General features: G+C 39.7%; 1 protein-coding gene across 2 annotated transcripts in view; it reads right to left on the reverse strand.

The window, feature by feature from the left end:
• Window positions 1-23,932, reverse strand: part of abca2 (ATP-binding cassette, sub-family A (ABC1), member 2) — a 583,930-nt gene that overhangs the window by 174,091 nt on the left and 385,907 nt on the right. For both annotated transcript variants that reach the window (XM_063073801.1, XM_063073800.1), the window contains exons 16-19: window positions 20,442-20,556; window positions 11,450-11,640; window positions 8,878-9,028; window positions 6,051-6,255 (exon numbers count right to left, since the gene is read on the reverse strand). In XM_063073801.1, coding sequence (XP_062929871.1) covers window positions 6,051-6,255; window positions 8,878-9,028; window positions 11,450-11,640; window positions 20,442-20,556 — 662 coding nt within the window. The remainder of the gene's footprint in view (window positions 1-6,050; window positions 6,256-8,877; window positions 9,029-11,449; window positions 11,641-20,441; window positions 20,557-23,932) is intronic.

The raw sequence follows: 23,932 nt of genomic DNA on the forward strand, positions 1-23,932 counted from the left end.
AACAATCTTCCTGCATCTAGCCTGTCCAATCCCTTTAGGATTTTATACGTTTCAATCAGATCCCCCCTCAATCTTCTAAATTCCAACGAGTACAAGCCCAGTTCATCCAGTTTTTCTTCATATGAAAGTCCTGCCATCCCAGGAATCAATCTGGTGAACCTTCTTTGTACTCCCTCTATGGCAAGGATGTCTTTCCTCAGATTAGGAGACCAAAACTGCACACAATACTCCAGGTGTGGTCTCACCAAGGCCTTGTACAACCGCAGTAGTACCTCCCTGCTCCTGTACTCGAATCCTCTCGCTATAAATGCCAGCATACCATTCGCCTTTTTCACCACCTGCTGTACCTGCATGCCCACTTTGAATGACTGGTGTATAATGACACCCAGGTCTCGTTGCACCTTCCCTTTTCCTAATCAGCCACCATTCAGATAATAATCTGTTTTCCTATTTTTGCCACCAAAGTGGATAACTTCACATTTATCCACATTAAATTGCATCTGCCATGAATTTGCCCACTCACCAAACCTATCCAAGTCACTCTGCATCCTCTTAGCATCCTCCTCACTGCTAACACTGCCACCCAGCTTCATGTTATCCGCAAACTTGGAGATGCTGCATTTAATTCCCTCATCCAAGTCATTAATATATATTGCAAACAACTGGGGTCCCAGCACTGAGCCTTGCGGTACCCCACTAGTCACTGCCTGCCATTCTGAAAAGGTCCCGTTTATTCCCACTCATTGCTTCCTGTCTGCTAACCAATTCTCCACCCACATCAATACCTTACCCCCAATACCATGTGCTTTAAGTTTGCTCACTAATCTCTGGTGTGGGACCTTGTCAAAAGCCTTTTGAAAATCCAAATATACCACATCCACTGGTTCTCCCCTATCCACTCTATTAGTTACATCCTCAAAAAATTCTATGAGATTCGTCAGACATGATTTTCCTTTCACCAATCCATGCTGACTTTGTCCGATCATTTCACCGCTTTCCAAATGCGCTGTTATCACATCCTTGATAGCTGACTCCAGTAGTTTCCCCACCACCGACGTTAGGCTAACCAGTCTATAATTCCCCGGTTTCTCTCTCCCTCCTTTTTTAAAAAGTGGGGTTACATTAGCCACCCTCCAATACTCAGGAACTAGTCCAGAATCTAACGAGTTTTGAAAAATTATCACTAATGCATCCACTATTTCTTGGGCTACTTCCTCAAGCACTCTAGGATGCAGACCATCTGGCCCTGGGGATTTATCTGCCTTCAATCCCTTCAATTTACCTAACACCATTTCCCTGCTAACATGTATTTCGCTCAGTTCCTCCATCTCACTGGACCCTCTGTCCCCTACTATTTCTGGAAGATTATTTATGTCCTCCTTAGTGAAGACAGAACCAAAGTAATTATTCAATTGGTCTGCCATGTCCTTGCTCCCCATAATCAATTCACCCGTTTCTGTCTGTAGGGGACCTACATTTGTCTTTACCAGTCTTTTCCTTTTTACATATCTATAAAAGCTTTTACAGTCCGTTTTTATGTTCCATGCCAGTTTTCTCTCATAATCTTTTTTCCCCTTCCTAATTAAGCCCTTTGCACTCCTCTGCTGAACTCTGAATTTCTCCCAGTCCTCAGGTGAGCCACTTTCTCTGGCTAATTTGTATGCTTCTTCTTTGGAATTGATACTATCCCTAATTTCTCTTGTCAGCCACGGGTGCACTACCTTCCTTGATTTATTCTTTTGCCAAACTGGGATGAACAATTGTTGTAGTTCATCCATGCAACCTTTAAATGCTTGCCATTGCATATCCACTGTCAATCCTTTAAGTGTCATTTGCCAGTCTATCTTAGCTAATTCACTTCTCATACCTTCAAAGTTACCTCTCTTTAAGTTCAGAACCTTTGTTTCTGAATTAACTATGTCACTCTCCATCTTAATGAAGAATTCCACCATATTATGGTCGCTCTTACCCAAGGGGCCTCTCACAACAAGATTGCTAATTAACCCTTCCTCATTGCTCAAAACCCAGTCCAGAATAGCCTGCTCTCTAGTTGGTTCCTCGACATGTTGGTTCAAAAAACCATCCCGCATACATTCCAAGAAATCCTCTTCCTCAGCACCTTTACCAATTTGGTTCACCCAATCTACATGTAGATTGAAGTCACCCATTATAACTGCTGTTCCTTTATTGCACACATTTCTAATTTCCTGTTTAATACCATCTCCGACCTCACTACTACTGTTAGATGGCCTGTACACAACTCCCACCAGCGTCTTCTGCCCCTTAGTGTTACGCAGCTCTACCCATATCGATTCCACATCTTCCCGGCTTATGTCCTTCCTTTCTATTGCGTTAATCTCTTCTTTAACCAGCAACGCCACCCCACCTCCCCTTCCTTCATGTCTATCCCTCCTGAATATTGAATATCCCTGAACGTTGAGCTCCCATCCCTGGTCACCCTGGAGCCATGTCTCTGTGATCCCAACTATATCATAATCATTAATAACAATCTGCACTTTCAAATCATCCACCTTATTTACAGGAATGACCCTCAGATGCTTCAGATTGTCAGTCTGGACCTGCCTACAGCCACTGAGAAGGCCCAATAAACCTTTTAAAACTTAATTTAGATCCAAGGACTAACCTCAAGAAATACCAACACCATCAATAGTTTCTGCTCAGGAAAACGTCATGAAGGACACCTACACTGTTAATATAGCATTGAATCAACAGATGGAGGCTAGTTAAAAAAAATGCTTCAGGAGCTCTCTAAAGGAGAAATGGGAGGTAAAAGATGTTTGGTGGTACAATCCAAATCTGGATGCATGCAGAACAGCGCAAAAATTAAATATCAGGGATATGCACATGGTGGAATTGGAGGAGGTTACAGTGACTGGGAATGATATGATGTGAAAGTAAAAATGAGAATTTTGAAGTTGAGGCACGATGCGGCCTGGAGCCAATCTATGTCACTGACTAATTGCCAGTTAAACCGAAAGCTGAAGCAATTTGGATTAGCGCAGATTTATTTATTTATTGAGATATATTGAGGGATAGGCCCTTCCGACCCTTCAAGGCGTGCCATCTGGCAATTCACTGATTTAACCCTAGCCTAATTATGGGACAATTTACAATAACAGGGATGACAGTGGAACAACAATGGCAGGTATTTCTGGGAATAATACAGAAGGTGCAGGATCAGTTCATTCCAAAGAGGAAGAAAGGTTCTAAGGGGAGTAAGGGGCGACCATGGATGACAAGGGAAGTAAAGGGAAGTAAAGGACAGTATAAAAATAAAAGAGAGGAAGGATAACATAGCAAGGATGAGTGGGAAGCCAGAGGATTGGGAAACTTTTCAGGAGCAACAGAAGATAACTAAAAAGGCAATACGGGGGAAAAAGATGAGGTACCAAGGTAAGCTAGCCAAGAATATAAAGGAGGATAGTAAAAGCTTCTTCAGGTATGTGAAGAGGAAAAAATTAGTTGGGCCTTTGAAGACAGAAATGGGTGAAATTATTATGGGGAACAAGGACATGGCAGAAGAGCTGAACAGGTACTATGGATCTGTCTTCACTAGGGAAGAGACAAACAATCTCCCAGATGTAATAGTGGCCAGAGGACCTAGGGTAACGGAGGAACTGAAGGAAATTCGCATCAGGCACAAAATGATGTTGGGTAAACTGATGGAACTAAAGGTTGATAAATCCCCAGGGCCTGATGGTCTGCATCCCAGGGTACTTAAGGAGGTGGCTCTAGAAATCATGGATGCATTGGTAATCATTTTCCAATGTTCTATAGATTCAAGATCAGTCCCTGCGGATTGGAGGGTAGCTAATGTTATCCCACTTTTTAAGAAAGGAGGGAGAGAGAAAACAGGCAATTATAGACCAGTTAGTCTGACATCAGTGGAGGGGAAGATGCTGGAATCAATTATAAAAGATGTAATAGCGGCATATTTGGATAGCAGTGGCAGGATAGGTCCGAGTCAGCATGGATTTACGAAGGGGAAATCATGCTTGACTAATCTTCTGGAATTTTTTGAGGATGTAACTATGAAAATGGACATGGGAAAGCCAGTGGATGTAGTGTACCTGCAAAATTAGAGCAAATGGTATTGGGGGTAGGGTACTGACATGGATAGAAAATTGGTTGGCAGACAGGAAACAAAGAGTAGGGATTAATGGGTCCTTTTCAGAATGGCAGGCAGCGACTAGTGGGGTACCGCAAGGCTCGGTGCTGGGACCGCAGCTATTTACAATATACATTAATGATTTAAATGAAGGCATTAAAAGTAACATTAGCGAATTTGCAAATGACACAAAGCTGGGTGGCAGTGTGAAATGTGAGGAGGATGTTATGAGAATGCAGGGTGACTTGGACAGGTCGGGTGAGTGGGCAGATGCATGGCAGAATAAGTTTAACGTGGATAAATGTGAGGTTATCCACTTTGGTGACAAGAACAGGAAGGCAGATTACTATCTGAATGGTGTCAAGTTAGGAAAAGGGGAAGTACAATGAGATCTAGGTGTCCTTGTTCATCAGTCACTGAAAGTAAGCATGCAGGTACAGCAGGCAGTGAAGAAAGCTAATGGCATGTTGGCCTTCATAACAAGGGGAGTTGAGTATAGGAGAAAAGAGGTCCTTCTGCAGTTGTACAAGGCCCTGGTGAGACCACACCTGGAGTATTGAGTACAGTTTTGGTCTCCAAATTTGAGGAAGGACATTCTAGCTATTGAGGGAGTGCAGCGTAGGTTCACGAGGTTAATTCCTGGGATGGCGGGACTGTCATATGTCGAAAGATTGGAGCGACTGGGGTTGTATACACTGGAATTTAGAAGGACGAGAGGGGATCTGATTGAAACATATAAGATTATTAAGGGTTTGGGCATGCTAGAGGCAGGAAACATTTTCCCGATGTTGGGGGAGTCCAGAACCACAGGCCACAGTTTAAGAATAAGGGGCAGACTATTTAGAACGGAGTTGAGGAAAAACTTTTTCATGCAGAGGGTTGTGGTTCTGTGGAATGCTCTGCCTCAGAAGGCAGAGTTAGATAGAGTTCTTAAAGATAGCAGAGTGAAGGGATAAGGGGAGAAGGCAGGAACAGGCTACTGATTGTGGATGATCAGCCATGATCACAGTGAATAGTGGTGCTAGCTCCACGGGCTGAATGGCCTACTGCTGCATCTATTGTCTATTGTCTATAATAACCAATTAACCTACTAACCAGTACTCCTTGGACTGTGGGAGGAAACAGGAGCACGCGGAGGAAACCTACAAATTCCTCAAAGGCAGCAGCAGGTATTGGACGCCGCTCGCCTGCACGGGAAAATGTTGTGCTAACCAATATGCTACCGTGCCACCCTGTATTTATGTTGGGTAGAAGATGGAAGGCAAGTCTGAAGATATTGGAATAGTGATAACAAATGAGCAGAAGAGTCTGTCAACTTTACACTATGATTGCCTATCCATTCCTCCACCGAATATTCACTTCCTCGGTCAACTTGTTCATTTTCTCTAAGGTTCACTGCCTTCTTCTGAATATTTGTGCTTTAGAACCTGACAAGGGCCTATCAGACCAAACCCCTCTTTCTTTTGCATTGCAATCTTTGAAGAAAATGATCCTGAGAGAGACAATAGTCATTCAGTAAAAAGTACTATTTCATAAGAATCTTATTTAGTCTCCTGTAGGACATTTTCTAGTCGTTCCTAGGTGCTGGGGCTTGTTATGAAAGATCATCAAGACAGCTGGATCCAGGAATGCAAATGGTAGAAATGAACCCATTAAGCATTGACAGGGTCACTGAACACAAGTACAAAAAGGCAAAAAAAAAAACAAAAATAAAGTCAATGCAACTGATGCAGAGATTCACACTTAAAAAAAGTCTATACCTATAGGAGTTAAATAGTTCATGTCAGATACAGTCATGCACAGAGAAGAATACTTCCAGTATATTAAGGAGAAACACAAGTTTGTCACAATTCATGCATCTGAGCAGTAAAGGTGTAATATGCAGCTAATGGAAAGAGTTAAGTGACAGAGGCAGTCCAACCTGGATGAACAGCTTCGATGTACCATGTCAGCACTCCATAGACAGTGGCGTCAACAATCAACATGACCATGGAGAGAAGCAGGTTGAAGTCATCTCCTTCTACTGGGGACTGATTGAAGGTATGCCATTGAATTCCAACTCCTGCCACCTCATAGAGAGCAAAATACTTCGAACCAAGCCCAAATGCAGTTGTAGACATGAGCGACTGAAAGTACAAAATGCAACTTTAAATACTCAATACTTCTTTAGGATGTTGAATTACACCCGTGTGGATATCTACGTATAAAATATTCCTACACACACACAACCACCTATGACTGACCTACGAATGATTCTGTAAAATATCTTCAGCAAATGGTAAAAGTTTATTTCTAAGGTAGCATGTTAGTTGCTTCTCTGATGGTTTGGAAAGAGGCTTGTTTCATGCTGTAGGATCCAAATGGATTTCTGTGCTTTAAAGTTAGTCTGTATTTAAATGTTAAGTGCCTAGACCTGAATCCAACTTTATAAGAAATGTTATCCTCTGTTGCATTTAGCTTTCTGCTGGCCAGCGTAACATGGTTATTCACTTTTAGCATCTGTAAATTAGGATTGGGCTTCTGGATAATGGCCTTCATATTCTTTGCCAGGGGTTGGGATTTTATTTGTATGAATAAAAAAAATAGCTCTGATATGTAAAAGGGTGGACCTTGACACAAGACGCCTTCCTCTCCTAGGCTCTCTTTACAGCCCTTGCATTTTAGGATCATAATAATGTCTGGATATATCTGTTTAAGGAAAAGCAGGTTTCAGTACAGTAAGGAGTTTGCTGCAATTCATGCAGCTGAGTAGCAAGAATCTAAAATGCAGTGAATGGAAAATGAAGGGATCATTAAATCTGAATTTAGCTTAGAGCACATTATAAGATTTAATGTTGATGTATCAATCAGAAGCAATTTTTAATAACTTCATTACAGCATGATATGAAGGCCCGCCTAGGGTGATTGATTAGTTGGAAGATTATTTTCAACCAGTGTTTACATATCATTGGCAACATTGTACACAGCTTCTCTCTCTTTCCCAAACAATGTGTGACTCTTATCCTCTGAATAAACGCTCATATAAATCTTCTAGCTTCAACAATTCCCTTGGAAAACTGTATGTGATTCTGCTTATAAACACAAAAAGCAATACACACAAAATGCTGGAGGAACTGAGCAGGTCAGGCAGCAACTATGGAGTTGAATATACAGTCGATGTCTTGGGCCAAGAACCTACTTAAGGATTCAGCTATTAGAAATTTATAACATAGATTTTAAAAAAATATATATAATATGCTTTGAAATGCTATATTAACATATCTGATCTCACTCAATCAGTGATATTTCCTTTGTTGGACCTGTTCACCAGCCATCCCAACAATCCCTTCCATCCCCACTTTTTTTTTCCAACTGTAAACTAAATTATTTTCTTTCTTTCCCAGCTTTGATAAGAGGTCTTGGATCTGAAACATCAATTATGGTTCACTTTCACTGCCCAACCTGCTGAATATTTCCAACATTTTCTGTTCCTATTTTTATTCAATTCTGTTTTTGTGTACAATAGAGAAATGCTGGAAATATACTCTTGTGATTGTTGAAGGTGGAACATACAAACATTGAACTCAGTTAACGTGGTTTTATCTGTCTCACTTGGGCCAATATGAATGTCAGACATCCCCAAGAGAAAGATAAAACTGGACACTGTCAACGCATTTACACACACATCACTCAGGAGGCAGCCACTTTTCCGAATCGCTAGCTGTTCATATACAATCTGGAGTGCTGGCGAGGATGAAGATTAACAAGGGTGAGACTTAGTAGGAAGGCTGTACTTTGTTCTGGGCAGTAGACACTCAAACAATTTCTCAGATCATATATTCAATGTGAGTATTTCTATTAAACACTGAATATTACCAAATAGTGAGCAAAACCTATTTTCCAAGTCATAATTTTAGTTCTCCAAGTTAATTCAGTGTTGAATTATGTAAACACAAGATAATCTGCAGATGCTGGGGTCAAAGCAACACTCACAACACATTGGAGGAACTCAGCAGGTCGGGCAGCATCCGTGGAAAAGATCGGTTGACGTTTTGGGCCGGAACCCTTCGTCAGGACTGTAGAGGGAAGGGGCAGAGGCCCTATAGGGAAGGTGGGGGAGGGTGGGAAGGAGAAGGCTGGTAGGTTCCAGGTGAAAAACCAGTAAGGGGAAAGATAAAGGGGTGGGGGAGTGGAGGCAGGGATGTGATGGGCAGGAAAGATGAAGAAGGAATAGGGGAAAACACAATGGATAGTAGAAGGAGGCGGAACCATGAGGGAGGTGATAGGCAGCTACTATGTTTTTATGTATTATATTACGTTTGTATGTATGATATTGAATTATGTAGCCTTTCACTTCTGTCTATGTCAATTATTGAGAAGGTTCAAAATCCTCAAGATGAACTGATATAGCCAGAGGAAGGGGAACTCATTTCTCAGGAGGCTGAGTCCATTAGCCACAAGTTTGAATCAAGTCTGAGTCAAGTAGCCACAAATTTGAGGATACATCCCTCATGGTCTTCAACTCTTAGGAGCAGTAACAAATTTCACAGGACAAAAATATTACTCAACTTCCAACTTCTGAAATACAGTGCATAAACAAATGGGTTCTGTAATTATCGCTCCTAGAGTACATTAATGGACACAGGCCACTTACTTACCTCGATTTTGTTTGGGTAAAAATATGAGCCTTTAATTTAGGATCCACTTTCATGCACTAAAACATTCAGCATAATATTGTGATAGATAATATATTATTTTTAATATCATACCGCAATGCACTTCTCAAATGCTGTTATCCTGTCATGAGCTACCTCCTCACGAATAGCGACATACATGTATGGAACATAGCTGAGGAAATATATGATCCCACCACAAGCTGATGCCAGCTTTGCCTTGGAGTAGACCACAGAGATCAGGAAACTGCAAAAGTTCAAGGAAGAAGTTAGTGGAATAGAAGCAATAAGACCATCCTTCTACCTGTTACAGACAAAATTGGCCCAATTTATTCCTGGTGCTATTCAAAGAATATTCAACATATATTGTCCCACCTGACACTAGTAACTGAAGTGTAGTGACACTTCAGTAATTTTGTGGATTGTGGTTTTTTTTTGTAGAATTAGCTGAAATCAGCCAGATTTAGGAGGAAGAGATTGAAGAACAGTAGATATGGTTTGCATTCCTTTATTCTGGTGTGCCATGCTTCAATTAATTAGTCCAACTACTTCAGAAGGACAGAAGTAACCAGGAATGGAATTTGAATGTCAGGGAAATGAAAAAAAAGTCACATTGAGGAGAGGTTACACCTAATTTATTCAGCATTGACATCAAGGAACCATACACTGCATGTCAAACACTGAACTTCAGTAGAGAATTAAGCAGCAAAGGTGATCACGTTTTAACAAGCTACAAAGAGCTAACTGAACAGCCAACTCTGCCTTAAATGGACGTCCTTCAATCCTGAAGTCATGCCCTCTTGTCCCAGAATCCCCTACCATGGGAAATAATTTTATCATATTTAATCTGTTCAGGCCTTTTAACAGTCGGAATGTTTCTATGAGATCCCCCCTCATTCTCCTGAACTCCAGGGAATACAGCCCAAGAGCTGCTAGACGTTCCTTATACAGTAACCCTTTCATTCCTGGAATGATTCTTGTGAATCTTCTCTGAACCCTCTCCGGTGTCAGTATATCCCTTCTAAAATAAGGAGCCCAAAGCTGCACACAATACTCCAAGTGTGGTCTCACGAGTGCCTTATCACCTCCCTGCTCTTATATTCTATACATTCGCCTTCTTCACAACCGACTCAACCTGGAGGTTAACCTTTAAGGTATCTTGCACAAGGACTCCCAAGTCCCTTTGCACCTCTGCATTTTGAATTCTCTCTCCATCTAAATAATAGTCTGCCCATTTATTTCTTCCACCAAAGTGCATGATCATATACTTTAATATTCTGAATCTCCAGAATGGTAACTATAACAGAACCAATGAAGGAATGCCCAAATAGGGCATTCAACAGCAGAGTTACAGGTCTATACTGAGAACAACAAGTGATACAATGCAGTAAACCACAATCAGTTTGTGAGAGATGACAGCTAATCCTCATATTGAGATTTCCCAGCTCAACACAGTAGAAACATAAAGAGTGCGATGGTAACAGGAAGGAAAGGAGTTCAGTTAGCAATACAGGTTCAGGATCGGACTGTGGGAACAGGGAGCAACATTGATGCAGATGGTGGAGCAGCTGCTTCATAACTCCAGGGACCTCGATTCAATCCTGACCGCTAGTACCATCTGTGTGAAGTTTGCATGTTCTCCCTGTGACCATTTGGGTTCTCTCCAGGCATTCTGCTTTCCTCCCAGGCCCAAAGATTTGCAAGGTGGTGGGTTACTTGGCCACTCTATAAGTTGCCCCTAGTGTGCAGGTGAGTGGTAAAGTCTGGGGGAACCCTGTGGAAATGTGGAGAGAATAAAATGATTAGCATAAATACAGATTTGATGGGCTGAATGGCCTGCTTCTGGGGCCCTTATTAATCGAGACTTAGCTCTTCCTCATGAGATCTATTACGAAGGAAAAGGCTCATCCATATGGCTCATTTCATCACCTACTCAAATAAGGCTCAACCACCAACTTTTCCAATAATTTGCCATTACTAATGTTGACATACTATTTACAGCCTAAAATATTCCTGTCTACCAAATCCAGAATGCTGTTTAATTACCTTATATTCGGCAGAATACAGGTGGTGGTGGGGAAATTAGTAAGGAATTTCAAAATAATGGAATGATTTTATAGGGTACATTGATAGACTACTTTCTCTGTTGAAGGAGATCAACATGAAGATGACATAGTCCTAAAAATAGTCTCAGACCAATCAGAGGGCGAAATTAGTTTGCATATTTTCTGATGAGAGATGATAGAAATTTGGAACGTTCGTTAGGCTGGAGGTATAAAGACCAAAAATATATATTTTTTGTCATATCAAAGGACATGGCGCAAGAATAGTGGAATTGAAAGTAGAGCTGACCCAAAAGCTGAAGAGCCCGCTGGTGCTACAACTGGCTTATGGAAACGATGAATAATTCAATTAATACCATTAGCTAAAGCGATAATATATTGCTAACATTAAGATGAATGCGGTGTGCCATGAAATCATCTACCACTTTGCAAATTTATAAAATTCTGTGCCACATTAGGCATTTCCAATGGATTAGTCATCAACCTTGGAAGGCTGCGGAAAGATGGAGGAGTATCATTAGTGCCAAAGCAATGATTGAGATGCATGGCAGTCCTTGAACCTGAAGAATCTTTAATTCTACTTAATATACAGCAATTTAACTCACCAGAACATGATGGTAGCAATGGCATAGACTGTAAGAAACAGCCATATAATGAAGGGATCACTGTGCATTAGAACTTTGCCGTACTTCAGAATGCCCGTCAGTGCAGTAACCGAAATCGAGAGCTGTACAAAGCCTGTGATGAACCAGGCCACCCAGTGGACTGCATTGTTCAACCCCATCATTTTCATGACCTGGAAGAGGTGAAAGGCAATTGGAAAGCAAGTTATTTTACCTTCACCCCTGCATGGCGTTAACTAATAATCTGATTAATGGCATTTGCTTCCATTAAATAGGTACAGCATTGTAGAGTATGAATTTTTAATGCTCACATTCAGATAATATGTATAGGTGCAGACAGGATAGAGCAGGTGTTCCCAACCTGGGGTCCATGATATTGGTCAATGGCATAAAAAGGTTTGGGAATGCCTGGGATAGAGGGAATGAAGGGTTAAATTTTCAGAAGCTGTTTCCCTGGTAGTATATATAAGGAACTGCACAATTATGATTGATATCAGAAGGTTGTGAACATTCAGAATCCATTGCCCTTAGAAGTTGTTAGGTATATTCAAGAAAGCTAAAACTAGTAGATTTTTAGAAACTATAGACATCACTAATGGCAGAGTGGCTACGAGGTTATTGAATGATAGTGCAAGATTGAAGGCCCTCGGGCTTATTCATGCTTCTTCTACATTTTCATACTTAGAACATAGAACATAGAACATAAAAGCATGATGTTGTACTGACCTCTTAACATTCTCCAAGATCAATCTAACCATTCCCTCCTATAAAACTCTCTATTTTTCTATAATCCATTTGCCTACCTTAAATGCCACTAATGTATTTGCCTCTAACAACAGCCCTGGCAGGGTGTTCCACACACCCACCGATCTCTATGTAAAATCTTACCTGACACCCCCCTACACTTTCCTCCAATCACCTTAAAATTATGCCCCCTTGTATTAGACATTTTGGCCCTGGGAAAAAGTCTTTGGCTGTCCATTGAACCTATGCCTCTTATAATCTTGTACATTTCTATCAAGTCACCTCCCATCCTCCTTCGCTCCAAAAAGAAAAGCCCTGGCTCGCTCAACCTATCTTAATAAAACTTGCCCTCTAGTCCAGGCAGCATTCTGATAGATCTCCCCTCTACCTTCTCTGAAGCTTCCACATCCTTCCTACAATGAGGAAACCAGGTGAAAAGACAATATTCCAAGTTTTATAGGGATAATTTAAACATTGAATAGAGTGCTCTACCCTTTAAATCACTAAATCTATTTCTGTTTAGTTACAGTATATGCATAATAATGTACTGTGCAGGAGTATGTGGGATGGTTTCTAAGAGTGTTAGTGCAGGTGGTTGAAACAAAGCCAAAGTGCTATTTCTAATTCTTTATTAGCTGTTGGATGCCTATTAGCTCACTCAGAAAGACACTTTGATAACACAGGCATTTGTGTCTAATAGCTTAATAAATTGAATAGCATGATATTATACTGACAGATCTGTTTAAAATGTTGAAAGCAGATAACAGATCAATCAAACACCAAATGAGAATGATGGGAGATATGACCCTGAATCTGGCAGTGCCCCAAAACTTGTCTTTTCTCCTTCCCACTTGCTATTTTCATTCCTGTGTTCAACTTTCATGTTTTATTTCTTGTCATTTATGACAGTCGAACATTATGTGGCATTATTGACATTATTGTATGGTGGCACATCAATTAGCCCTGCTTCACAGCTCCAAGGAAATGGGTTCGATTCCACCATCAGATGCTGTCAGTGTGGAGTTTGCACGTTCTTCCTATGACTACATGTGTTCCCTCCAGGTGCTCTGTTTCTTCCCATATCCCAAAGACGTGTTGGTTCAGTAATGTAAATTACCCTTTAGTATAGATAACAATGTAATCCTAAAAGTGATGCTAGTAGGCTACATAGGACAAGTATGAGTGGGGGAATAGACTGGTGGAATTGCTCTGCTGAGTACCAGTACAGACTAGATGGGCTGACTGGCCCTCGTGAGATATTATAGATTTGTACTTTCTGTGTGGCTCTGTTTACATTAAAGCAAATATATTTCCTAGTCTGCTGCCCTCCATATAACCTATTGGCAGTGCACCATAAATCCTGAAATTTATTACCAGCAAGGAGGAACATGAAAAAGGACAAAGCTTATAACTATTGGTAAGCACATTCAATAAGTTGGCACAGTGATGGTTGTCTCCTCTTTGCTGTGTACTTGTGTGAGCTATGATTTAAATTCTCCAGAAGTCAGAGAGCAGGGCACAACTTAGTCTATGACTAATCTAGTTGTGACAGTAGAATATAGCAAATCAATAAAGAGGTTTGCTTTGGATTCCTAGCATCTGCAGACTTTCTCGTATTTACCCTAAAAAGATTGCTCTCCCAGTAAGTTCATAATGCAGCATGGAAGACAGAGATATTTCATGTACTCCCTCTGGGCTGAAGATGAGTACGAAGGGATGATATGGTGGTGGGAGATGTGGAGGTGTGGAGAAGGAAAGAAACCCAGACCAAACCGAATGATAAAAATAACCTCTTCCCTACCTCTTGTTAATGAACATATTCAAGGCAGAACATATGCCAGTTTGATTTGCAGTTGATGGAGAACGTGTTGTGTGATAGTTGGATGATGGTGGCGGATCTACATTTTGATGTATTAATAACACATTAATTTTGCTACATCACCACCAAAAATGAGTAAATAATAGACCATAAGATACAGGAGCAGAATTAGGCCATCTGGCCTTTCGAGTCTACTCCGCCATTTCATCATGGCTCATCCATTTCCCTCTCAGCCCCAATCTCCTACCTTCCCTCCTTATCCCTTCATGGCCTAACTAACCAGGAATCTATCAAGAAGTTAATGAAAAGTGGTCAGATTTAAGCAACATTTCAAGTATATTTTCCATTTTGTGCAGACACTAACCAATACAGTGCAACTTGTAATGGACAACATTTATATTTCCTTGAAGGTAATTTCTATATCTAGTTGGTATACAGATGTAGGCTGGTTGACGCAGTATGAAGAGAAACACGAATCTTCCAGGACTAGTGCACTACTGTAGCAAGAATGATACAAGTCTGTATCTGTAGCTGAGAATGAATTAACTCATAATGCTTGAATTTAAAGTTTAACTCCCTTTCAGCATATATTCTACTAAAGTGTTGTTATTACCATAATACTTTTGAATTGTATCATTTAATTTAATATTTCAGGTTCATCATGATAGTATGTTGTACCCATTTTAATTTGCTGTTATGTCTCAGGTAGACATTGCATATGCTTTTAAACTAATGATTCAATTTTTAATGTGCAGCACATCAATTCTGCAGACCATGACTACAAGGCTCTCACTTGCAGAAAATATGCATTTTCATTGTTAATTTGTATGTCTATTTAAAGTAAATTTCCTATGATTAAACTAAATGAACCATTCCACATTGATTACAGGGACTATGTTTTTCAGTAATGGCACTGTTAACATTAAACTGAGATAATGTTCATTAATAAAAAGGTTTGTTTTAATAGCTATCATTGTGTAATAAACTAGTTATTGAAGTAAAGATTAAAAAATGAATAAATGTCCCATGATATTAAATGATAATTAAGCATACGTGACTCTACAGCTGTAAGTGTGTCTACACTGTGGCCCACTTTTTAATTCTGTGACTTTCTTGATTTAGCCCAAATGGCTCACAGATAACTGTTTCTTGGGCTAAAAATTTTACAAGCCTCTCTGCACCTTAAGTTTCTTTTTTGTCTCCACTCTCAGTATCTTTACATACCTCACAAACAGATATCCTATGACCTACTCCATTTCTACTCTAATGTGTGCAGCAAGCAGTAAATTGGTACCCAATACACAGCAGGGACTATCAGTACTGGTTGAAGGTTACTTTTATAAGAAAACAGCAAATGCTAGAAAGGAATGAAGGGGCTTGATACAGTGCACAGGGGCAGAAGTGCCAGGAACCAGATGACACAGATTTTAGGTAACTAGTGTAAAACAAATACACATACGGAATAACTGTGTAAAAGTCTTCAGCACAAAGCACATAGCTAGCTTACCTCAGACATATGCACACTACTGCAGCAATTTTATGTATTGCACTGTATAGCTGCCACAAAAAAAAAACAAATTTCCTGACATATGAGAGTGATGATAAACCTAATTCTGAACTTGAGTGTTGTGAACTGAGAGTGAGAAAGGAGTATGGAGAGTTGAATCATGGTTGGGGAAAGGGGGAAGGGAGGGTAGGGAGCGGGAAGCACCAGAGAGACTCTGTAATGATCAATAAACTAATTGTTTGGAATCAAACGACCTTGATTTTAGCTGCACCTGTGCAACCCTCCCCCCCCCCCGGCACTCATTCTCTGCCACCTGTCCCACACCCCTCCTGCAGTGTTCTACCCTCACCATTCCCAGCATCCTCTGCTCCCGACAGATTTACAAACTCACTCCCCGCACCACGTTGACAAATACAGTACTGTGCCAAGGTCTTAGATATATATTGATAGAAATGATCGTTTCTTTAGCATTTGTTTGGTTTTTTTTTAAGAATGAGGCGAGTTACCAGCTCAATGCTCAACCCAGCACCGACGGAAAGCGTGCAAGGAGCCGGCCAGATTCGAAACCAGGAACACTTGTCTCAAAAGTGCGGTGCAGATGCCACCACACCACTGGCTGGCTTCAGTCAAGGTGAGTAGATTTAATAGTAGCATTGGGAAGAGTTTGTAGCAAAGGTGAAAAACAAATTTGTACTGCTTCCTGCCATCCCTAGATAAAATAACACACTGTGACATGGTGGAGCGTATTTGGTTCTGGAAAAGAACCCAAGATGGGATAAGGGTCAGCAAGGAATGAAGAACCATGAGAGACATCAACCGTGTAGTTCATTATCATTCCTTCTGCTATGACATTTAAGTTGACGGATCAGATGTATTAGTTAGAAGTTTAAGAGCAGCTCAAGGGTTGGGGAGTGCCATGGTTGCCTCGATCTGGCTGAAGGCTGTAGCTAAGAATTAGTAGCAAACACACTGATGGTTAAAAAAAAAGCAAAGAACACTGAAAGAACTCATCGGGGCAAGCAGCAATTGCAAATGAAAAACAAATGAAGGTAGACATTTTGAGTCAGGACCCTGCATCAGACCTGAGTTCAAAGAAGAAACAGGCAGGTAGGCGATAGGCAAGAGATTGTGAGTGTGGGCTGTGGATAGTTTATAGTGGCCAGGTGGAACCGTAAGGAAGGTGATGGGGGGAAGAGAACAGGAAAGGTGAACAAACTCATGTGGACAGGTTGGTCTTAGCGACAACACCAGGGGAGTGGGTTACCTGAAACTGGAAAATTCGCTGTTCACATTATTGGGCTGTAAGTTAGCCAAACTGAATATGAGATGATGTTGGGTTGAATTGTTCTACAATCTTGGCAAATTACTTGCAAACATTTCACCACAATATGAAGAGACATCATCAGTGCACTGTTAATTGTGGTGTGTCCTCTATATGCTTGGCCTTTATATACATCAATTGGCTGATTGGTTATCATTTCAGAAAGTCAACTGTGACTTAAATCTCATCGCTGATTGGTTGTGTGGTCTACTTCATGCATTGTGGTCTAGAATTTTGCTCATATTAGCTCATAAATAGGATTGAGCTCTATATGTTTATGAGCCAACAAGGGCAAAATTCCAGATCACAATGCATGAAGTTTGCCACACAACCAATCAGCGACAAGATTTCCTGCTCAAGTCACAATCGAGTTTCTGAAATGACAACTAATCAGTTGCCAAGCATTTGGAGGACACATCACAATTAACAGCACACTGGTGATGTTTCCCTGTATGGTGAACAACTCAACCCAACCATCAACCACCCGAGTTGCACATTTTCCAAGTTATCTCTAATGAGATGTTGTCTTCTAATTTTTATTTGGCTTTACAGTAGCAATAGAAAAAAAAACAGATGGACAGCCAAGAAGGGCCAAAAGGCCTGTTTCTGTGCTGTAGTTTCTATGATTTCTATATCATTGTGGGAGTGTCAAGGAGAATTAAAACGGTACAACATTGTAAGAAATAGGAGTAGCAATAGCCTGCTCCAGCAATCAATAGGATCACGGCTGATGTGGTCATGAACTCAACTCCACCTACCTGCCTTTTCCTGATAGTCCTTAATTTCCCTGTTATGCAAAATCTAACTGTATCTTAAATAAATTCAGTGAGGCAGACTCTACTGTTTCCTTTGGCAGAGAATGCAACTGGAATCTCAAGGTTTACTGAGCGGTGATGTATGGATGTCTGGGCAAGTAGACATCAAGGATTTTACAATCTTGTGCAAAAGAACAAACCACAACAGATCAGGCAGCATCTGTGGAGGTAGAGGGGTGGTTGATACTTCAAGTCTTGATGCAGCATCCTGACTCGAAAGGTTGAAAATATCCCCACCTCACCCTTGGTTCAGACTCATTGAGAAGAACAGGGACAAGATGAATTTGACTCATCAGGGGGCAAAATGTATGGGTGATGACTTTGGAACAAATTGAATAAGTGTAAATCTTTAACAAAACATATTTAAATTTAGAGTGTTTGACCAACCATGATCTTATTGAATGGTTGAGCAAGCGCAAGGTATCAAGAAATCTACTTCTGCTCCTAATTTCTATGTGTGTTTGACTTAAAAATAATTACAGAGAAAGATGGATCTTTTAGCTATTAGTGTAACAAATGCAATCAAACAGCAAGCTGAAAAGGATAAATGACCGACATCTGTCACTGGTAATCCAAAAATTGCAGTAATAGGGTGAGGTTTTAAATTAATATGCAAAACTGTTGAAATAATATCAAAAATATCTTTCCAATTTTTACCTAAAAGAAGGCAAGACCAAAACATGTGTGTCAGAGAGGCTACCTCAGAATTACATCTGTCACACACAGGATTTATATGTCGGTAAAAACGAGCTAATTTATCCTTAGACATATGAGTCCTATGGACTATTTTAAATTGTATCGGTGTATGTCTAGCACACATTGAGGAAGTATTAACTAGTTGAAAAATTTTCTCCCATTTCTCTATAGGTAAAGGTACCTGAAGTTCTCTTTCCCATTCATTTTTTATTTTATCAGATGTACTTCGATGTATTTTCGTAATTAAATCATACAAAACTGCTATTAAGCGCTTCTGATGGGGATTTAAACCTAAATTTTTTTCTGTAATATTAGTTGGATGAAATATTGGGAAGTTAGGTAAAATACCATTCAAAACACTTCTAATCTGCAGATATCTGAAAAAATGTGAACTAGGCAACTTATATTTATTAGATAATTGTTCAAATGACATGAAACAATTATCCATGGATAAATCACAAAAGCATGCTATTCCCCTCATTAAAAGCTAAAAGACTCATGTTACTTAAATGGAAAGATTCTGATCCTCCTACTTCTTTTCAATGGTTTTCTCAAACTATATTATGTTTAAACCTGGAAAAAATTAGGTGTGGTATGGTTAATTCTTCAGTTAAATTAGAAGAAACCTGGAGATCATTTATTCAACATTTTCATATGATGTAAGCTGTCCCTTTCAGAAGCCTTTTAAAAAAATAATCTTTTGTTTATCTATGGAGGAGCGGAGTTAATGACAAATAATGTTCTTATCCAAAGGAATAGGACATCCCAGTTTTGTTTTGTGTTTTTTCTTTTAGTTTAGGGGGTTCTTGATAAAATTCCTTTTTCATGTTCAATTACTTAGAGATTGGGAGGCTTGAATTATATATTTTACTTGAATTATTTTTGTATATGTTAACCATTATCAATGTTATATTGATCTCTTTGTATCATTAATATTGTTATGTATATTAATCTAAAACTTAATAAAAAGATTGAAAAAGGAAAAAAAAAGATTACAGAGATCATTAAAAGCCAATTTGAAATGTACTTTATAAAGTATGAACTCTTGAATCAAATATTATTTTGATGAAGCATCAGCTCAAGCTTCGGGAACAAAGAACTTCTTGTTTGTAATCTGTAGGTTGCCCAGTTATACACAGCTCTGAGCAAAATAATATTAGGGGTAGATGTTGGTGCAAAATAGCAAGAACATAAAATTCAAATCAAATACAGTGTATTCTTAGGCAGTGCACTGAAATAGAGTAATACTTGGTTCCATTGCAATTTTGAGGGTTCTGATGTGGTTGTTGAAGCCAAATGTACATTCTTCCACAGATGGTGCAGAATGGGGAAGGGGGCGATTGGTGAGGTGTTACAATCTTTCCACCAATCACGCTGGGCTTTTATGTAGTCTGAATACATGGACTTGAAGCTCTTACTTCCACTCTGAATTCTTCATTTCTACGTTGAGCTGTTGTGGGCCAAGAACTCCCAAGAGGCAATGGTAGAAATGCATTACTTGAGGGAGACTCTGGTCACATTCTTGAACTGTTTTGTTCATGTTCACTTGATAATTCCTATCCATGACAGACCTTGAAATGCGAGGAGTCTGGTGCAAGTCAGACAAAGGACACAGTCTGCCCAATGGAGTGGGCTGAGTGTATCATAACGTAAACACTAGTGATACTGGCCCAGGGGAAGATACTGACATTGATTTGTTTATTCTTCCAGGGAAATAGAAGGATTGCTGGTTTGTTTCCAGTGAAGATACTATATTTGCAATACTTTTCTTTAGCTGGTATTCTCCCAATGCATTTAGCATAATCAAATATCTGATATTACATATCCTGAAAGTTAAAATAGAATTAATAGTGAACAGTTAGAAATTGTCTGTTATAGAGCTATTGTATGAGGGATGCGTAATGATAAAATGTACTTTTTCTAAGCGTTCATTTTAAATCAATTCCAAATTCCTTCCGAGAGGAAAGGTCTGGTGTGATGTTGTAGTCTTTGAGTAAGCTCAGAAGTAATCAATAAGTACTGCTCAAAAGTAATCAATAAAAGTTTTTCACCTGACTGCCATCAAGCCTCACCTCTTTCAGCCTGTGTTCTTTCTCAGCAACAATGTGCTGAATCATCATGGCCACTGAGTACACCCACGATATAACCATGCAGAGAGGCATCATGTGCTCAATCACAAACAGAAAGCTGGAGAAAAAGAAGGGAACAGAATATTTTTCACTTGAACAATCATTTCAAAACAAGAGTTGTGACAGCTTTTTAATGAGCAGAATAAAAATTAATTGTCAATCACTATTTGTATATAACATTGGAGAGGTGGTGTTGGCCATCTTGCCTTCGTAGCTTCTTCACCATTGATCAAGATCATAACTAATATTCAACATCATTACTTTCCACCACTATTCCCATATTCCTTGATGCCTTTCATCAGTGATTGTCTAATTTAGAAATATAGCACTGCCAGGATGCACAATATGCTGTAAAATAAAAGCAAGTGGATTTAAAAGTAATAATCTGAGAAGGGCACAGGGAAGACTTCTGTTCTTACTTCTGAAAGAAAGCCCAGCTGTGATTGGGGAAAGTAGGAAGGTTGATAGCCTGCTAATAGAATATCAGCTGTATATTAAAAACCTCTGTTTGAATGAACACAATGACCAAGCTTCCACAATTCTCTGGGCTAAAGAATTCCCAAGGTGTATTATCTTCTCCTCCCCCTACTCTGCCTCCTAAATAACCCAAAACTCAATCTAAAACCATAGGCACCTGAACCTAGGGATACATCCTCCCTGCATCTCACCTGCCAAGCACTGTAAGAAGCTTGTAAGCTTCAAAGAGACCCCTCAGTCTTCTGAACTGTCAAGATTACAGTCCCAATCTAACCGATCTCTGCTCAAATATCAAACCTGCCATCCATGGAAGCAATCTTTGAACTTTCAATACATTTTCTCCATGGTAAGTCACACATTGAATGTCTTAGGAACAGCTTCCTCCCCTCTGCCATCAGATTTCTGAATGGACAGTAAACCCATACACGCTACTTCACTATTTTTTAAAATCTCTTTTTGCACTACTTGTTAAATATATATAAACACATATTTTATATATCATATATCTTTGGGTAGAGTTGATCTCCAACCTTGGCAATTTACTTGCAACCGTTTCATCACTATGTGAGAGGACATCATCAGTACATGGTTGACTGTGGTGTCTCCTCCGAATGCTATATATACACACACAGATGCAAGTTTGTGAACCCTTTGCAATTGCCTGGTTTTCTGCATTAATTACTCATAAAATGCAGTTTGATCATCTAAGCAACAATAATAGACAAACATAAACACACAAACAATTGTACTTTTCATGTCTTTATTGAACACATTGTTTAATCATTCACAGTCCAGCCTGGAAAAAGTATTTGAACCCTTTACTTAATAGCTGGTAGAACCTACTTTAGCAGCAATAACCTCCACCAAACATTTCCGGTAGCTGCTGATCAGACTTACGCAAAGCCGAGGAGGAATTATAGACCATTCTTTCATACAAAACTGTTTCAGTTCATCAATAAGCAAGAGATACCTTGCATGAATAGCTCTCATAAGGTCATGTCACATTACCTCAATTGGGTTAAAATCTGGACTCTAATTTGGCCATTCGAAAGTGCAGTCTTCTTTTTAAACCATTCAACAGTGGTTTCCAGACAGAGATGTAACTTAAAGATTTTTACTCCTCATGTATGTGAAGGATATAAGAAATAAAGTCAATTCAATTCAATTCATTCTGTTGTTGATTTACTCTTGGGTTTCAGATCATTGCCTTATTTCATCATGCAACTTCTATCAAGCTTCAGGTGATGGACTGCTACCGTGACATTACCCTGTAAAATGTCTTGACACAGCTTGGAATTCATTGTTCCCTCAACGATTGCAAGCTGTCCAGGCCCTGAGGCAGCAAAGCAGCCCAAACCGTGATGCTCTTTCCACCATACTTCACAGTTGTTGTGAGGTTTTGGTGTTGATGTGCAGTGCTCTTTTCCCTCCAGACATAGCAGTGTGCATTTCTACCAAAAAGCTCAACTTTTGTCTCATCTGTCCACAGAACACTGTCCCAGAAGCTTTATGGAACATCCAGGTGGTCTTTGGCAAACTTGAGACATGCAGCAATGTCTTCTTTTTTTGGAGAGCAGTGGTTTCCTCTGTGGTATCCTTCCACGAACACCATCCTTGTTCAGTGTTTTTCTTGTAGTGGGCACATGAACAGAGACTTCAGCAAGTTCCTGAGATTTCATCAGGTCTTCTGCTGTTATGCTTGTTTTTTTTTTCCACTTCCTTCAGCATTGCACATTGTGCATTTGGTGTGATATTTGCAAGACACCCACTCTTCTGGAAAGTAGCAATAGTACTGAATTTCCTCCATTTGTAGACAATTTCTTTTAATGTAGACACTCGGGTCTTTAGAAATGCTTCTATGGCCTTCTCCAGCTTTTTGCATCTCTACAATTCCCCTGGTAAGGTCCTCTGAAAGTTGTTTTAATCATGACATAGCATACATTAACAGTTCTTTCTTGAGAAGAGCAGGCTCTGTCAATAACCTGACTTTGTGTGTCTTCTTTATTGGGCAGGGCACCTCTACAACTCACACCTCCAATCTCAGCTCATTGATAGGAACACCTGACTCCAAATAGCTTTTGTAGAAGGCATTACCCCAGAGATTCACATACTTTTTTGAAAGTAGAATGTGATTGTTTAAATGGTGTACTCTGCATTGATAAGAAGTAGTATAATTGTTCATGTGTTATTAATTTAGGCAGATTGTGTTTGTCCATTATTATGTCTTAGATGAAGATCAGACCACATTTTATGAGTAATTAATGCAGAAACACAGATAATTGCAAAGGATTCACGAGCTTTTTTCTTGTAACGGTTTATTTATATTTCTTATTGGTAATTTACAGGTTTTTTTTACACATACTGCTGCCATAAAAAAATTTCACAACATATGTCAGAAATATTACAGCCAATTCTAAACTTCATAATTTTGATAGGTAAACAAACACTATAGACATTACTCACTGTATTACTTATCCTATTGTATATTGTATCTACCAACATGTAGAAGCAACAAATATTTCAGAATTATAAGGAAAGTAACTGACAATTTTAATGAATCTGATAAGAATTCACTTTACTGTGTCTGCCAATGACTTGAAAGTTGGGAGGGGCAAATAGTTCACTTTATTTGTGACCTACAGCTGATATACTATTAGCAGGCTATCAGCCTTCCAACTCTCCCCAACCACAGCTGGTCTTTCTTTCAGATGAGAGAGCAGGACTGTCTTCCCTGTGCCCTTCTCAAATGATTACTTTTAAATCCACTCACTCTTATTTTACACCAGATTGCACATCCTGACAGTGCTATATATCTAAATTAGACAATCACTCAGATAGGGCATAGGCAAGACTCTCTTGCCTGAATGAAGACAGAGTTGTAATTACGATTAGCAATTGGATTCACTGCATAATGATACAGCTTAAAATTGTTCTTTGGGGTCTCACATGCTGTGCAG

The sequence above is a fragment of the Mobula hypostoma genome, chromosome 21 (genome assembly GCF_963921235.1).
Source record: "Mobula hypostoma chromosome 21, sMobHyp1.1, whole genome shotgun sequence".
NCBI classification, from domain to species: domain Eukaryota; kingdom Metazoa; phylum Chordata; class Chondrichthyes; order Myliobatiformes; family Myliobatidae; genus Mobula; species Mobula hypostoma.